This window comes from Sturnira hondurensis, unplaced genomic scaffold, assembly GCF_014824575.4.
Source record: "Sturnira hondurensis isolate 20B ecotype Veracruz unplaced genomic scaffold, ASM1482457v3 Scaffold0002640, whole genome shotgun sequence".
In the NCBI taxonomy this organism is placed as follows: Eukaryota; Metazoa; Chordata; class Mammalia; order Chiroptera; family Phyllostomidae; genus Sturnira; species Sturnira hondurensis.
The window spans coordinates 3,391,839-3,407,794 of NW_028075271.1; the positions used below are offsets into that span (position 1 = coordinate 3,391,839).

Consider the following 15,956-nt stretch of genomic DNA (forward strand, 5'->3'; position numbering starts at 1 on the left):
GTACTGATTCTCATTTTAAACCAATCAAAATTTTCTAATAATGTCATTTAATGTGTAGAGGGGTGGGCAAAAATAGGCTTACAGTTATGAGTACAAGAAACAGTTTATTCTTGTATTATTATTTATTCATTATTGTAATTAGTATTACTTATATAGTTTCATATGAATAACTATAGACCTACTTTTGCCCACCCCTGTATTGTGGAACTGTACTGGTAATTTGTTTTTGACTTTTCTAGTTTAAATTTTTATTTCACATACCTAGTTTTTATCTATGAAAATCTAATTTAAAGTTAGAAAGTTATCTACATTTTTCAGGTGACTTAGAACTTTTAAAATATTTTACACTAAAATTTGGGGTTTGAACCAGGCTTCTCTCTCATTGAAGGAAGAGTTGGACGACTGTCTTACAGTATTGTTTAGTAGGGAAGGGAAGAGTGGGGCACTTGTTCAAATTCACACTTTTTTTAAGCAGGGAAATAATTTTGTTAAGAAAGTTTTCTACTTTATGGATATTTATAAATACTATAAGGATGCAAAAGAAATTCGGTTGGAAACATTGACTTAGAGTGCTTGTGAAGCAGTAGTAAGCGATGGTACTGAGTGGGAATGAAGGGGGGTCTCCTCTGAGTCCGGGAGTGAGAAAAGGAGAGTTAGGTAAATGTGCAGTTAAGGTGAGTTGTCAGCTGCTGAGAAATTGTTGCCGTTAATGAAATAGAGACGTGATTCCTCTTTCTTCTCTTTTAGGTTGTAAAGGCCTATGACCGTGTGGAGCAAGAATGGGTTGCCATTAAAATCATAAAGAACAAGAAGGCTTTTCTGAATCAAGCCCAGATAGAAGTGCGACTTCTTGAGCTCATGAACAAACATGACACCGAGATGAAGTACTACATAGGTGAGCGCGTGGGCGAGGGGGGCGGCGAGCCCTGACCCAGAGCAGGACCCTGAGTTAGTGGTCCTCTCTGTGTGGAAATGGGCTCGTTTTATCTTAAAGTGATCGACTAAACACTCAGCTGTTGGTGTCTGTCAGCGGGCATGGGTTTGTCTGAGTCGCCTGACCTGGTGGTCGTGGTCTGAGTTTTGGGGGAGGTGCGTTCCAAGTGCCTGCTGTTTAGAGACAAGCGGGAGCAGCGTCCTACGGGCTTGGTGGCAGCTTACAAGTCACATTCGTTTGCTTTAATCATGCACAGTTATGTAGAGAGTCCTCTTCCTGGTGACTTGAACCTTTTTATTATAGATCAGAAGTGAGACTTAAGCTAATAATGTTCTTAGTGTTATAGAACCATTCTGAGTCAAGATCTCAGGCTCCTCCTTAGGCCGTTTGTTAATTTGGCAGCATTAGAGACTGTGGGACTTGATTACAACAGAAAAGAGATAATAGCAACCATCTATTGAACTTCGGCCATATCCTTTGTGTTTTTTCCCACCATCTGTAATAATCATGGCAGTCCTGTAAGGAAGATGGTGGTACAGACGGTTTATATTGGTCTGGCCAAAAAGTCTTTTGTGTTTTTTCCATATGATGGCTCTAGTAGTGCTTAGTTGTCTTCAACTTCATTCAAGACAATTTTGTTAGATTGTATTGTGACAGCTGTCATTATCAGTGTGCATTAAAAAAAAAACCAAAATTGGTGAATTTTTGTGTAGCCCTTTTAATATTGAAGGTGGAAGAAAATGAGCAACATTTTCAGCATATTAAGTTGCATTATTTCAAGAAAGGTAAAAACACAACTGAGATGTAAAAAAAAATTTATGCACTGTATGGAGAAGGTGCTGTGACTGGTCAAACATGTTAAAGTGATTTGCAAAGTTTCTTGGTACTATTGCATTTTGGCCAAATAATTATTTGTGTTGGGTTGTCTTATGCACTGGAAGATGTTCAGCAGCACCGTTGGCCTCTACCCACTAGAAGCCAAAAGCAGTAGGTAGCCAACATACTTAAAGTGTTCAAATCAACAAAGTATTGGTGAAAATGAAAAATGTGTCGTTCATTTTATGGAAAACACTCAGTGGACTTTTTGGCCAACCCAGTGTAAAGAGAAACAATACTCAAGGCCTCAGGACTCTGGAGATCAGATGTGAACCTACCTCTGCCCAGCCTCAGACATTGGGTTTGTTTCATTTTCACGTAATATTTTCCCTGAAAAGAAAGAGACAGAAAAACGAAGAGAATAGTGAAGTCTAGGGCCAGTTGATGTATGGGCAAAACATAAAATTAATTATACATTCTTTAACACTATTCTTAATTAAATCTGAGATGCCAGTGGTGGTTGTCAGACACCAATATTTTATGTGCCACCAAGAAATAAATTGCTGCCAAGTATAAATAAGCCGTCAATTTAATGATAGAAACCTAATTAATTAATTAATTAGAGAAGTTTCTGTGGGCATGTGCATACTTAGCAACTTACATTCAGAAATTCTGGCTTTACCTGATAAACATGAGGTTAAATTTTATTTAACTCTGTTTTAAGAAAGTAAGGGGGACACTGTGGTGTTAATGGTTCTTTAATTCCTTCCCCCCAAAGTAGTAGAAACAAAAGAAATGTATATTCAAAGCTATAAGGTTCAGATACTCAGAGTAGATTTCATTTATGAACACCCTTCATTCCCCACTGTACAATAAAATGAGTTTATACTATTATTTGTTCTTTCTTAGTTTCTTCTCTTCAGATATCTATTATAATCCACAGTGATAACATTATTATTAAAAACCTTTTTTCTTGCCCTGGCTGGTGTAGCTCAGTGGATTGAGCGCGGACCTGCGAACCACGTGATTGTAGTTCGATTCCCAGTCAGGGCACATGCCTGGGTTGCCAGTTCCCAGCAGGGGACTCATGAGAGCAACCATACATTGATGTTTCTCTTCTTCTCTCCTTCCCTTCCTCTCTAAAGATAAATAAATAAAATATAAATATATAAATACATACATACATACATACATACATACGTAAAGTACACTTAAAAACAACCCTTTTTTCCTTCACATTTACTGAGCATTTGCTGTTCACTCTGACTATAACTTAGTATAAGGAGAGCCCATTTCTATTCACGAGGCTTGGAAACACAAGAAGGTCGTTCTGAGGAAGCTCGACTTAAACAGTGGTCCCTGGGCCTGCCTTTCCTCTTCTTCTCACTCTTGGGTGTTGTGTTGTGTGTTGTTCCGTTGCAGTAACGTTTTAATTTTGCTTCAGTGAAAGAAAATATGCCAGGCATGTGGTAGGGGCTCAATAAATGTTATTAGCTAGTGTGTTCTTGTTTAATAATGGCTATCATTTTTGTTCTTAGTAAACTGATTAATCCTTATTAATTAGGTAAGTTATCACAGATGTTCCTTTGGATGAGTTTTTTTAAGTTCTTTTGGGAAGATGGTGAATGCAGTGTCTCAAGAAACTAAGGTTCTGTGTTTGAAAACAGTAAAGAAAGGACTTCTGAAGTAGATGCAGCCACACCAGTAGAGTTGATACCGAAATGCAAAGTGTCTGAAAGTCCTGTTGCTCTTCTATGGTGCAAACTATTTATATTTTGAAGTGATTGTTTAGTATAGTTTACTTAGATCTGAGTGTTTTAGTCTTAAGTCTTTGAACTCTTAAAAAATCTTCATCTAGCATAGTTTCTTTTACGACAGTTCTTTATTGTTTTAATTTGTATTTATTGGTTTTAGAGAGCAAGAGACAGAAACATTGATNCAGCCACACCAGTAGAGTTGATACTGAAATGCAAAGTGTCTGAAAGTCCTGTTGATCTTCTATGGTGCAAACTATTTATATTTTGAAGTGATTGTTTAGTATAGTTTACTTAGATCTGAGTGTTTTAGTCTTAAGTCTTTGAACTCTTAAAAAATCTTCATCTAGCATAGTTTCTTTTACGACAGTTCTTTATTGTTTTAATTTGTATTTATTGGTTTTAGAGAGCAAGAGACAGAAACATTGATTTGTTGTTCCATTTATTGCCACATTCAATCTTGTATGTGCCCTGACCAGAGATTGAACCTGCAACCTCGGGGTCGCGGGATGATGCTTCAGCCAACTGAGCTATCGTGCCAAGGCTGGCGTGATTTCTTACCTGGATTATTTAGTACCTTCTACAGTCTGGTTCAAAGAAAATTCAGTTTAGGTCTAAAACAAAGTCTTGCTAATAACCCTTTATTTTTCCCCCCAAAGTTTAGTTTGAAAGGCTAGACAGATGTACTTGGGTTTGAACATTCTTTGACGATGTCTTTAGTGCTTATTAGCACATTGTAGGTAGTGGGTGCTGAGGAGGGAGATCAGGAGGGGCTGAGTGGATTGATCTTCATCGGAAGCATTCTTTCACATTCCTTTTGTAGCTGCTGCTTGACCACATTAAAACTCCTTTGTGGACTATGTGAGGTGTCTTACTGTCACACGGAGCCATGTTTTTAGTTTTAAACCTATGGATTTCAGTGATGGAGAGCAGATGTTACACATTCTTATGTAATCTGCAAGGATTGTTTTTATTTGCAGAGTATTGGTTTGTACTGTAGATTTCCCATAGAGGCATGTAGTGTTTACTCTATTTTTAGATCATGTGTGTGTTAGGAGTGATCTAAAAACAGTGTTGCTACCAGGATAAATCCAATATCCTGATCCTCAGGGACCAGACACTGAATACTGTCATAGTTACTTCAGGTAGACCTGTAGAGTAACCTGTTTTTATGATACTAAAAGACCAAAACAAAGGCAACCTTGACAAACGATTGAGTCACAGGTGTTTGGTTTAAACGTATGTAAGAATTTTTACAGTGAAGGGCAGCACTGGGCCGAATGACTGCATCTGATGTGCAGTTAGTGTTAGTACTTAAAGCACATTCTTTGAAGAAGTCGAGCAAGTATTAAGCCTTTATAGAGAATCAATGGCGATAGCAAGTAATGTGTTCTCCTTCCCTATTTGTAAGTATACTTATAATTTCTTCCTGCAATTGAACTGTATTTTGAAGTGTTCCCAAACCTTCAGCGTTACACAAGATGTCCCATATACTGGTTTGATGATCTAATGCTTTGATTATGAACTTTGTACCTTGCAAAGCCTGATTTTCAGACATTTGCTATATTTGCCTAAAAGAGAAAAAAATCTATATTTTTCTCTGACAATTATTATAGGAAACTGCTAGTGAGATCCAAGGCACAGCAACGCAGGTCGTGTGTATATGTCGGAGCCTTCCCTGGAGAGGGCTGTGTTGTGATCTTGGACAGGCCAGATCCTGGGGTGGAGCTTGGGCACGTGAGATTCGGAGGCAGGGCTTTCAGCAGGTGGAAGGTGCTCTGTCCCACACGTGAGGGTAAAGGCTCTGAAGCATTCTGTTCTACGGGCTGTTTGTCAGGCTGCTACTCAGGTTTTAGACCTGACCTAGGTTTTTAAACACAAGACATTTTGGTGGTACTTCTTCCATTATGTTTCTTATTGGCAGACATGGCAGCTGCCTAGTAAAGCACATGGACAATTTAGATTCTCTTAACTGTTAAAGAATGTGCAGGATATGCATCTCCAGATTCTAACATGATTTTCACTCTACATGTGACATTGTAATGTTACAGAGTTTTAAGAGGTCACACGCACCTTCATTTTATTGATTCATGTATAATTTTAAATGAACCTCTTTTCTCTTTCAGTGCATTTGAAACGCCACTTTATGTTTCGAAACCATCTCTGTTTAGTTTTTGAAATGCTGTCCTACAACCTCTATGACTTACTGAGGAACACCAATTTTCGAGGGGTCTCTTTGAACCTAACACGAAAGTTTGCACAGCAGATGTGCACTGCACTGCTTTTCCTTGCGACTCCAGAACTTAGCATCATTCACTGTGATCTAAAACCCGAGAATATCCTTCTCTGTAACCCCAAACGCAGTGCAATCAAGATCGTTGACTTTGGCAGTTCTTGTCAGTTGGGGCAGCGGGTAAGTACGCTTCTGGAGTTGTGAATTAACTGGAATTAGGTGAAATCATGTCGGAAGCTATGGGAAGTGTTATTAATGTGTATACAGTATAGAGGCAGTTACGGAATGGTTGTCTTTAAAAGGTAGCACTTGAATTAACTTGTGTTGATACCTGTTTTGTGGAAATGCCTTTTAAAATGTGACTAGTAATACCTTGAATTGGAAGGTACTGGTTTTTCAAAGCGGATTTTAAATGTTAAACTGTATGCTAACAGACTGAGACAGTAGGCAATGAGTGAGTTAAATGTTAGGTGACTTGTAGCTGTATTTTTCAGATAGAGATTTTAGTGTAAACTTGGGGAAATTCTAGTGCTAGAACATAGACTCATTGCTGTAAAATACTTCCCTAGTGATACAGCGAGAGAAATATTTTTCCTAAACAAAACTAATGGGTTAAAAATATAGATAACTTGGTATTCCACGTGGGAATATAATATAGAAATTGCATAGTTGATAGACATACTTTTTCTGATAATTAAATAAAAATATTTTTCTTATATAAATTCTGAAGCTTGTCCCAACTGGTTTTCTTCAGACTGCTAAAAATAGACTTGGCTATAACAAAACATAAATTTAGGTTTAGGTGACTTAGGAAAGGAAGTTTTTTTATTTTTTGTAGCATTATTACATTTTTCTGAACAGTGTTTTAGGTCTAAAATAGAAGTTACAGGTTATTCTTGGGAAGATGTAGGATCACCATTTGATAATATTTTACTGTGTTAAACACTATTCCTTCTGCTCGAAAGTATTGAGACTGCATTATTTTAACAAAGGGAAAAACACAAGTTAACTTACGTATATTCATATTTTATACTGCCTTTCTATTTTCTGTTTTTCCAAATTAGTGAGATTTCCTGTCTGGGGCAGTGCTTTTCTGAGCTTCACATACGGCAGATCAGTTTAATCTGGGGGGGTTGTAGCCAGCTCACAGGATTATTCAGCTTGTTGTTATTTTTTTATTTTCTGCAAATTATTTTATGGCAGCAATACTATATAGATCATTGAAATAATTTTCAAAACTGAAGGTATGGGAAGGAAACTTTGCTGTTTCAGATGCCTTTGAAGGTCGGGATGCTCAGAGCTGTTTATGCGAGGTGGCGTGTGTATCGGGAAAATACACACTCCTCCTACAGTGACTTGACTAGGTTCTACACTGGGTAAAACATTTTCTCTGTCTGAACCAAGTTCTGTCGGATGTCCAACACTCTCTTGCCAGCCAAACAGAGACAACTATCCCTTGAGCTCAGTGACTTGCATCCACGTGGGCAATCGTTTCCAAAACACACATGCACTGGCCGTGCCCTAGGTCTCTGGGCTCAACGTCAGAGGGTGGCAGGGCGGGTGAATTTCAGAGAACATTCAGAGATCCTGGTGCACAGCCTTTTAGATGGTTCTGTCGCCACGGTAACCAAGCTACGTGTGAAGGTGACAGGCTGACTTGCATTTAGGTGGGACATAAGATCATCTCAGTAGCGGGGAGTCTTTGGGACTCAGCAGTGAAGTTAGTTTGTAAACACTGGGAAACGTAGCCTTTCTTCCTGGCCCCTTTGAATTAGACTTTCTTTTCTGAGAATACTGTAAGGTGGGGTTTACTTGCCCGAGGAGCAAGAGATTGGGAGCAAGAGGTGGGAGCCACATTCCTGGCTGCCTGGTCTGAGTTTCACTGAGAAAGTTTAGTTAGGAGGATTTTATTTCTTAGTTGTTGTTTTTATTTTTAATTAATCTTTGCCAGTATTTCTAGATATAAATTTACAATGGCTAAATGAAGATGAATTGGTCTTTCAAGACATTTTCAGATTACTTCATTGAAAAGAACCCATTTCAGTATTTTCTTTTCTAAGAAGTATTAGATTGAGGTGAGAGGGGGACAGAACAGAGACGGGACTGATTGACCAGAAACAACTTCCGTTGCATCTGTGCACGGCCGTGTTTCTGGGGTGAACCTGCGGCACTGGTGTAGTGCCGGCGTCCGGGCTTCCCTTTACGTCGTGCTCAGTGTGTTTGACTCTTACTGCTGAAATACGTCCAACCTAAGTTACCCTAAAGAAGGTTAACCTTATAAATACAGTTTAGCTGTTAACAGTAAATCAAGTGCCAGCCATAGCAACAACATAATTAATAGGGAAACAAATTATTCTCAATATTTTCTTATAATAAGGCATACTTGTTTTAAGATGTATCTTGATTACTAGTTAGGACTGGACTAAATGAGAAGACTTTATTTATAGTCTTCTATTGAAATCAGTAAAAGGAACCTAATTTATAAGGTAATCTATTATTATTGTTGTTATTATTTTGTTAACACTAGATTAGTGTTCTTAATCTAGTGTGGACTACAATAAACAAAACTTATTTTGGAATTAATACTAGTTTGAAATATATTTCAGATATACCAGTATATTCAGAGTCGCTTTTACCGGTCTCCAGAGGTGCTACTGGGAATGCCTTACGACCTTGCTATCGACATGTGGTCCCTCGGGTGTATTTTGGTTGAAATGCACACTGGAGAACCTCTGTTCAGCGGCGCCAATGAGGTACGCGGCGGGCTGCCCTGTCCTGTCTCTGCTGCTGTAGTTGTGCTTCTGATCCGGGACAGCACGACCCGAGAGCTGTCTGTGGGACACGATGTCTGCTCACCGACGTAGTCATGCCAACACTGGCGTACTTCCGAATTTATGTTACTCGTCTTTTTCACTTACCATATAATGATGAGATGGGAAGTGAGATCTTTAAATCTGCTGATAAAGGAGATTAATAAAACATTAAGTACTTGGGTGCAGATTTTACAAACTTTAAGCATAATACCAGAACAAGACGGTAGTGGAGGAGTGGGGCCACCCCGACGACAGAGTAAGTACGCCCTGTATCTCAAGTGTGGTTTGGAGTGAGACCAGTGCTCACCAGCTGGGCCTGTGGGTAACGTAGGGCAAATCAGTGTTGCAGCGTTTTAGAGCTACAGACTGCATATCACTCTTCTTGTCCCCAGGTTTTCTGCCCGTGTTCTTAGAAGATTTTTGAATGTCAGGGGGCAGTATCTGGCAGGGCAAGGAGAGGCCACACTCCCTCACAGTCAGATGAGTTGAATTGCCTTTGGTTGGTTTTAACAGTGCTCACCTGTGGGGGTAATAAAGGGTAAAGTGGGTCAAGTATATGGAAGATCATTTGACTTTGGGTGCACACAATGCAATATACAGATCATGTATCATAGGAATGTACACTCAATTTGTATAATCTTACTAACCAATGCCACTCCAGTAAATTTAATTTAAAAATAAAAATCTGGCTCTGGCTGGGTGGCTCAGTTGGCGGGAGTGTCCTTGCATGTATCGAAAGGTTGCAGGTTTGACTTGGGGGCGGGTGGCATTGGGCAGGAGGCAGCCAGTTGATGTTTCTGTCTCTCTGTCTGTCTGTCTGTCTGTCTCTCTCTTTTTTTCTCTCCCCCCGCTTCCCTCCTTCTAAAATCAGTGAATATATCCTTGGGTGAGGACTAAAAAAAATTAGAAAAATTAAAATCTGCCTTTTTTTTTAATTTGTAAAGGTTTTATTTATTTATCTTTAGAGGAGAAGGGAAGGAGAGAAGTATCAATGTATGGTTGCTTCTCGTGAGTCCCCTACTGGGAACTGGCCTGCAACCCAGGCATGTGCCCTGACTGGGAATCGAACCGTGATCCTGTGGGTTGCAGGCCCGAGCTCAATCCACTGAGCTACACCAGCCAGGGCAAAGTCTGTCTTCTTAAAAAAAAAACACAAAAACTTCACCTGTGTGCTCTCTTCATTTTTAAAGAAAAGTTAACCATCGAAGACCTTGATCAGTCTATTCATTTATAAACGTGAAAAGAAAGACCAGTGAAATTTAGTGACTTCTCCTGGGCTCTGCAACTGTTCACAGGAAGAGCTGCTGTTGGGCAGTAGCTGCCGTAGTGTGTGTTCATTTCTGTTCTAGTGTAAACGATATCACTGTAAACTGGTGCCTTGTCGTGGCCTAAACACTAGCATCACCCACAACTTCAGTGGCCTCCGTCTCACTTTCTGTAAATGCCGGAGTCCTCCGAGTGAATGGAAAACTCCCTCCTTCCTCTCACTTCTGTCCTCTCTCACCCACTTGCCTCCTCATCTCTCCTCACTTTTTCTGACCCAGCACACAACCTTGTCTAGTCCCTCGGAAACAAAGAGCAGGCACAGGCCTGTACCCGGACCTTTGCATTCGTTCTCCCTGTGCCTAAAGTGCTTTTCCCCCGGAGAGCACTGGGCTCCTTCCTTCACTGCCCTTCGTCTTTGCTCTCAAGTCACTGTCTTGGTGAGTGGCAGTGCCCTTTCTCCTTGTCCCCTTTTCATTTTCTCCAGAGTTCTTAGCTGTCATCTAACATAATGTATTTGTATAGTTTATTGGTGATCTCTTCCCCACAAACTCCCTGCTGTGGAGTGTGTCTGTTTTGTTCACTGCCATATTCTCCTGAGTGTGGTTTTTGGCATGTGGTGGATACTTGGTATTTAAATGGATCTGTACCTAAAAATGGTTTACGAGATCCACACCTTAGGAAGCCCTGGGGTTTATTGTTTTGTTTTGTTCTTGTTTTTTTATTTAAATTGCTCAAGGACAGTTTGGGTGTTTATTTCATGGTTATTTATCTAAGACTTTCTAAAAACTTTTAAAAACTCCCTCTAGTTTTTTTCTTCTTTGTATCCATGACCACCTGATACACCACAGGGGTGTGGGTGTGTGTGTGTCACTGTCTGTGCCCCCCCACACCCCTGCACCCCAGCAGGTTCTCAGGAGGGCCTCAACTTTCTTCTGCTAATTGTGGCACACTCACCGCCTAGAAGGGTGCCTGGCACATGGGAGACGCCCATGTACTTACTTACCATTGATGAATGCACAACGAGTTGATGAGCAAAAGCTGAAGTTAACGAGAAATTACAGGCTTTGTTGTTTTGTTTTTGTTCTTAATACAGGTAGATCAGATGAATAAAATAGTGGAAGTTCTGGGTATTCCACCTGCTCATATTCTTGACCAAGCACCAAAAGCAAGAAAGTTCTTTGAGAAGTTGCCAGATGGCACTTGGAACTTAAAGAAGACCAAAGATGGAAAACGGGTAAAATGGGAAACTTTTTTTTTTTGAGGCTTTGTAATTAGAGTCACTTAGGTATATATTTTCTTCACAAGCTGGATATATAGTTTGATGTGAACTCTCTGTAGGGTCCAGTGTTTGCTTAATGGTCAAGAGTTCTCTCTAAGGCTTCATTGTAACCACTCTCTGCCTTGGGAGACAGCTCATCAGATCGCAGCAGCAGAATGGGTAAGTTCAACCTCCGTTTCTCACAACTCGGTGGTGTGGTGAACCCACAGTCGACAGCACTGCAGCTGTGAACAGTAGAAACCAGGACTGCAGTGAATGGCTCCCCCCCCCCCCCCAGGTTCAGATAGAAGGAAAAGGTTTCTGACTTAAGCAATATGTGACAAGAATATGAACTGACTAGATTGTTCTGTGATTTTATATTCCTAGCCTGATGACATGGATAGCAAGGATGGCCCATCTCTGAAATCTTTAGAAGTGAGGCTTTAACACGTTAGGGTTGTTTAGTGATTGTCTTCCATGTGACAACTTTTTTCAGACACCTAAACAATGTAAGTTTAACGCAGTGATGGCAGTGGTGCATGTTGATTCGACTCTCTGTGTTAGATATCAGAAAATAATCATGCATTTTGTGATCTAGCTTGTTTTAGTATAAAATGAATATAATTTATAAATGCAGTTGTATATGATGTGTGTAACAGACACCTATGACTGTGGTTTTGCATTTTTAACACTTAAGAGATTCTGTCTTTGCTCCAGCCCTTACTTTGCCCTTGGTTTTAGCGTTACTGCCGCCACGTGTCATTCATTTTCAGGGGATGAATCATTGTGGTTTGTTTTCATTCACCTTCATGTAGCTAAGGACTCTTCACTTTCAATATCAAGTGATTTTCTTTAGAATATTTAAAGATATAGATGTCATCGTATGTTTCACAAGTGATCAGTAACTTACTGCATTCTGCCTATTCTCTAAAGTTTCAGGGCAGTGCAATATCCGGCAATTAAGTTCTGCCTACCTCCCCATAAGGAAGGGATGGAAAATACCACACAGACATCTTGGGCCCTTTTGCCTTTGTTCACATAGCTTAATCAGTTACGGCCCTATTTTCCCACTGAACCAGAACACAGCCTGGGACTCCTGCTTAGCTTTGCCAGCACTCAAGGTAGCTCCTGCCAGTTGACTGGAATGAGTCTGGAGGATGTGAAACATGCTTTGTATTTTACCTCTCTGCAGTACCGGCTGCTACTGCTGCTTCCTCCACTTTGAGATCGTCTTTTTCTTATGCTGTTTTCATTCTTTGTCTAAATAAAATGCTCGTCCCATTTCCCAAATCTCTACCTTATAAAAACCATAGTTAAGTCACTATGGGTTATAACCTGTCATTTTTCCCAATTTGAGCTATAAATCATTATTTTTAATCATTTCTGGGGGTCATTTCATAAGAGTACATAAATCTTGTACCTTCCTAGAATTAAAAGTATCTTAACCTATAATTAACTAGATTTTTATGAGATTTTTTCTGTAGCCACAATTAGCAACTGATCTAAGAAGCTTAATTTTTAAAGTATAAAATAACTATTTCTCTTTAAACAGAAATAAATTTTGTAAAATAAAGGAAAAGCCCCCACAAATCTGTAGCCAAAGGGTCACATTGTGAAGGCCTCCCCAGGAGTTATAACCATGAGCCTGACTCGATGCGCATGTGCTGCCGTTAGGTGTCTGTGCAGTTGATTTTCTTAGTGGCTTTATTTTTAATTTCAGTTTCTCATTTTATGATTCAAGAGTCCTTTTTAACTTCCCAGGATTGAAATCCATATCCACTGTATATATATATATTTTCTTCCATGAGGAAGGGGGATGAAGAATTAAGACTATAAATGGTGCTGTTTTGTTAAAGTGTAATTTATACTCAACTTGATAGGTGTATTTATAGTGCTGTTTGTTGAGTTTTGATCTTTATTTACAGTGTATAAAACTATCACAAGATACACAGGGGTGGGCCAAAGTAGGTTTACGGTTGCATTGTGACATCCTTTTGAGTTAATAAAACTATTGTAATAATGATGACCTGCATATATTTTTCCATACGAACAACTATAAACCTGCTTTGGCCTACCCCTGTATTTCTACCACCCTGATCTGGTCATCCCACCCCCGCTTTATGAGTTCTATCATCATAGGTTAGTTTTGCCTATACATAGAAAAATATTCATATAACTGGAATTCTATTATGTTTTTCTTTGACTTTGTAAACATTGTTTTTGGAGTTTCATTCATATTGTTGTGTGTCTCAGGAGGTACTTCATTTTATTGCTGCATTGTATTTCATTGAATGAAAATACCATAACTTACCTATATTTATCTGTTGATGGATGTTTGGTTTGTTTCCAGTTTGGGATATTACAAATAAGGCTACTGGAAACTCTCTTGTATTTACATGTTTTCATTTCTGTGATGTCACTACCTCAAAGTAGAATTATTACCAGGTTATAGGGTACATGTGTTTTCACCTTTGTAAGAAAATACTAAACAGTACTCCAGAGAGTTTTATCATTTTACTTCCCACAGTGAGTGAGGGTTCCAGTTGCATGGTGTCCTCACTGTTCAATATGTTTCATCTTTTTGATTTTAGCCATTCTGATGGGTATAGGCCGGTTTTCATTTGCATTTCCCCATGGCTGATGATACTGACCACGTTTTCATGTGCTTACTAGCTATTAATGTCTCTCTTCTTTCGTGGCAATCTTTCTATTCTTTCACCCTTTTGTTATTTGCTTGTTTAATTTTTGAGTTGTAGGAGTCCTTTACACATACTATAAAGTCCTTTGTCATATATGTGTCTGTTTTTTCCCAGACTGTTGCTTGCCTATTTTTTTTAGTGATTATCTTTTGATCAGCAGGAAATGTTAATATTGATGAATTTTGCCAACTTTTTTATGAGTAGTATTTTTTGTATTTTAAGAAACATTTGGAGACTTCTGGCCAAGATGGAGGCGTAAGTAGACACACTGTGCCTCCTCCTACAACCAAAATAAGGACAACAACAATTTAGAAACAAAGTAAGAACCAGAACTGACAGAAAATTAAACTGTATGTAAGTTGGACAACCAAGGAGATAAAATAGACACATTCATCCAGACCAGTAGGTGGGGTGGAGTTGGGCCGCCAAGCAGAGAGGGGTCGTGGCACAAACAGCGGTGGCACTGGGCACACAAGGCACCCTGGGTGCACAAGACGGCAGCAGATGGACCCTGGACGCCCAGGGGGGGGCTGGCAGAGCCAGCAAGGCAGTGATTGTGAAGCAAGGCACTGCGCACATGGTGGCTGGCTGGCCAGGTGGTCCCACATTCACGTGCAGGTAAGCCAGGCTAAATTGGGGAGTGAGACAGACTCTGCAACCGAGGGTTCCAGCGCCAGGAAATAAAGCCTCAAAACACCAATTGAAAACACCTGTGGGGGTTGAGGTGCAGGCGAGACTCCCAGCCTCACAGGAGAGTTCATTGGAGAGAGACGCACAGGGTTCTGGAACATACACAAGCCCACCCACATGGGAATCAGTGCCAGAAGGGCCCAGTTTCTTTGGGGGAAGTGGCGAAGGGACTGAGGCCCAACAGAGAGCGGAGGAAGCACCACTGTTCCCTCTCGGACCCCGCCCCCACAGCCAGCGTCACAACCCAGCAACTGGGTTGCCCCGCCCTGGTGAACATCTAAGGCTCCACCCCTCATTGGTAACAGGCATAACAAGACAAAAAAAAAGCCCAAACAGAAGAACAGATCAGAGCTCCGCATCAAGTACAACTAAATGACAAAGATATAACCAACCTATCATATGCACAGTTCAAAGCACTGGTGATCAGGATGCGCACAGAATTGGTTGAATTTGGTCGCAAATTAGATGAAAAAATGAAGGCTACACTAAGTGAAATGAAGCAAAATGCACAGGGAACTAATAGTGATGGGAAGGAAGCTGGAACTCAAATCAATGGAATGGACCAGAGAGAAGAAAGAAATGACCAAACAAAACAAGAAACAAGAATTCAAAAAAATGAGGAGAGGCTTAGGAACCTCCAGGACATCTTTAAACGTTCCAACATCCAAATTGGGGTACCAAAAGGGGAAGAGGAAGGGCAACAAGTAGGAAACTTACTTGAACACATAATAAAGGAGAACTTCCCAATCTGTCAAAGGAAGTAGGCTTCCAAGAAGTCCAGGAAGCTCAGAGAGTCTGAAAGAAGTTGGACCCAAGGAGGAACACACCAAGGCACAGCATAATTATATTAGCCAAGATTAAAATGAAGGAGAACATCCTAGAAGTAGCAAGAGATAAGGGGACAGTCACCTACAAAGGAGTTCCCATCAGACTGTCAGCTGATTTCTCAAAAGAGACCTTGCAGGCAAGAGAGGGCTGGAAGGAAGTATTCCAAGTCATGAAAGGCAAGGACCTACATCCAAGATTGCTTTATCCAGCAAAACTTTCATTTAGAATGGAAGGGCAGATAAAGTGCTTCCCAGATAAGGTCAAATTCAAGGAGTTCATCATCACCAAGCCCTTACTATATCAAATGTTAAAGGGACTTATCTAAGAAAAAGAAGGTAAAAAAACATGTACAATAAAATGACAGCAAACTCACTATTATTAACAACCACATCTAAAACTAAAACAAACTAAGGAAACAACTATGACAGGAACATAACCACAGACATGAAGATCACATGGAGGGTTAGCAATGGGAATGGGAGAAGGAGAGAGGGGGGAAAGGTACAGAGAATAAACAGCATGGATTGTAGATAGAAAATAGACAGGGGGCCCTGGCTGGTGTAGCTCAGTGGATTGAGCACAGGCCTGAGAACCAAAGGATCGCTGTTTGATTCCCAGTCAGGGCACATGCCTGGGTTGCAGGTCAGTTCCTAGCAGGGGACCCA

The 15,956-nt window shown here is 40.2% G+C and overlaps 1 protein-coding gene across 3 annotated transcripts in view; it reads left to right on the forward strand.

The window, feature by feature from the left end:
- The window catches only part of DYRK1A (dual specificity tyrosine phosphorylation regulated kinase 1A), a 143,383-nt gene that overhangs the window by 114,996 nt on the left and 12,431 nt on the right, over positions 1-15,956 (forward strand). For all 3 annotated transcript variants that reach the window (XM_037040633.1, XM_037040634.1, XM_037040635.1), the window contains 4 exons: positions 748-895; positions 5,631-5,917; positions 8,344-8,490; positions 10,910-11,050. In XM_037040633.1, coding sequence (XP_036896528.1) covers positions 748-895; positions 5,631-5,917; positions 8,344-8,490; positions 10,910-11,050 — 723 coding nt within the window. The remainder of the gene's footprint in view (positions 1-747; positions 896-5,630; positions 5,918-8,343; positions 8,491-10,909; positions 11,051-15,956) is intronic.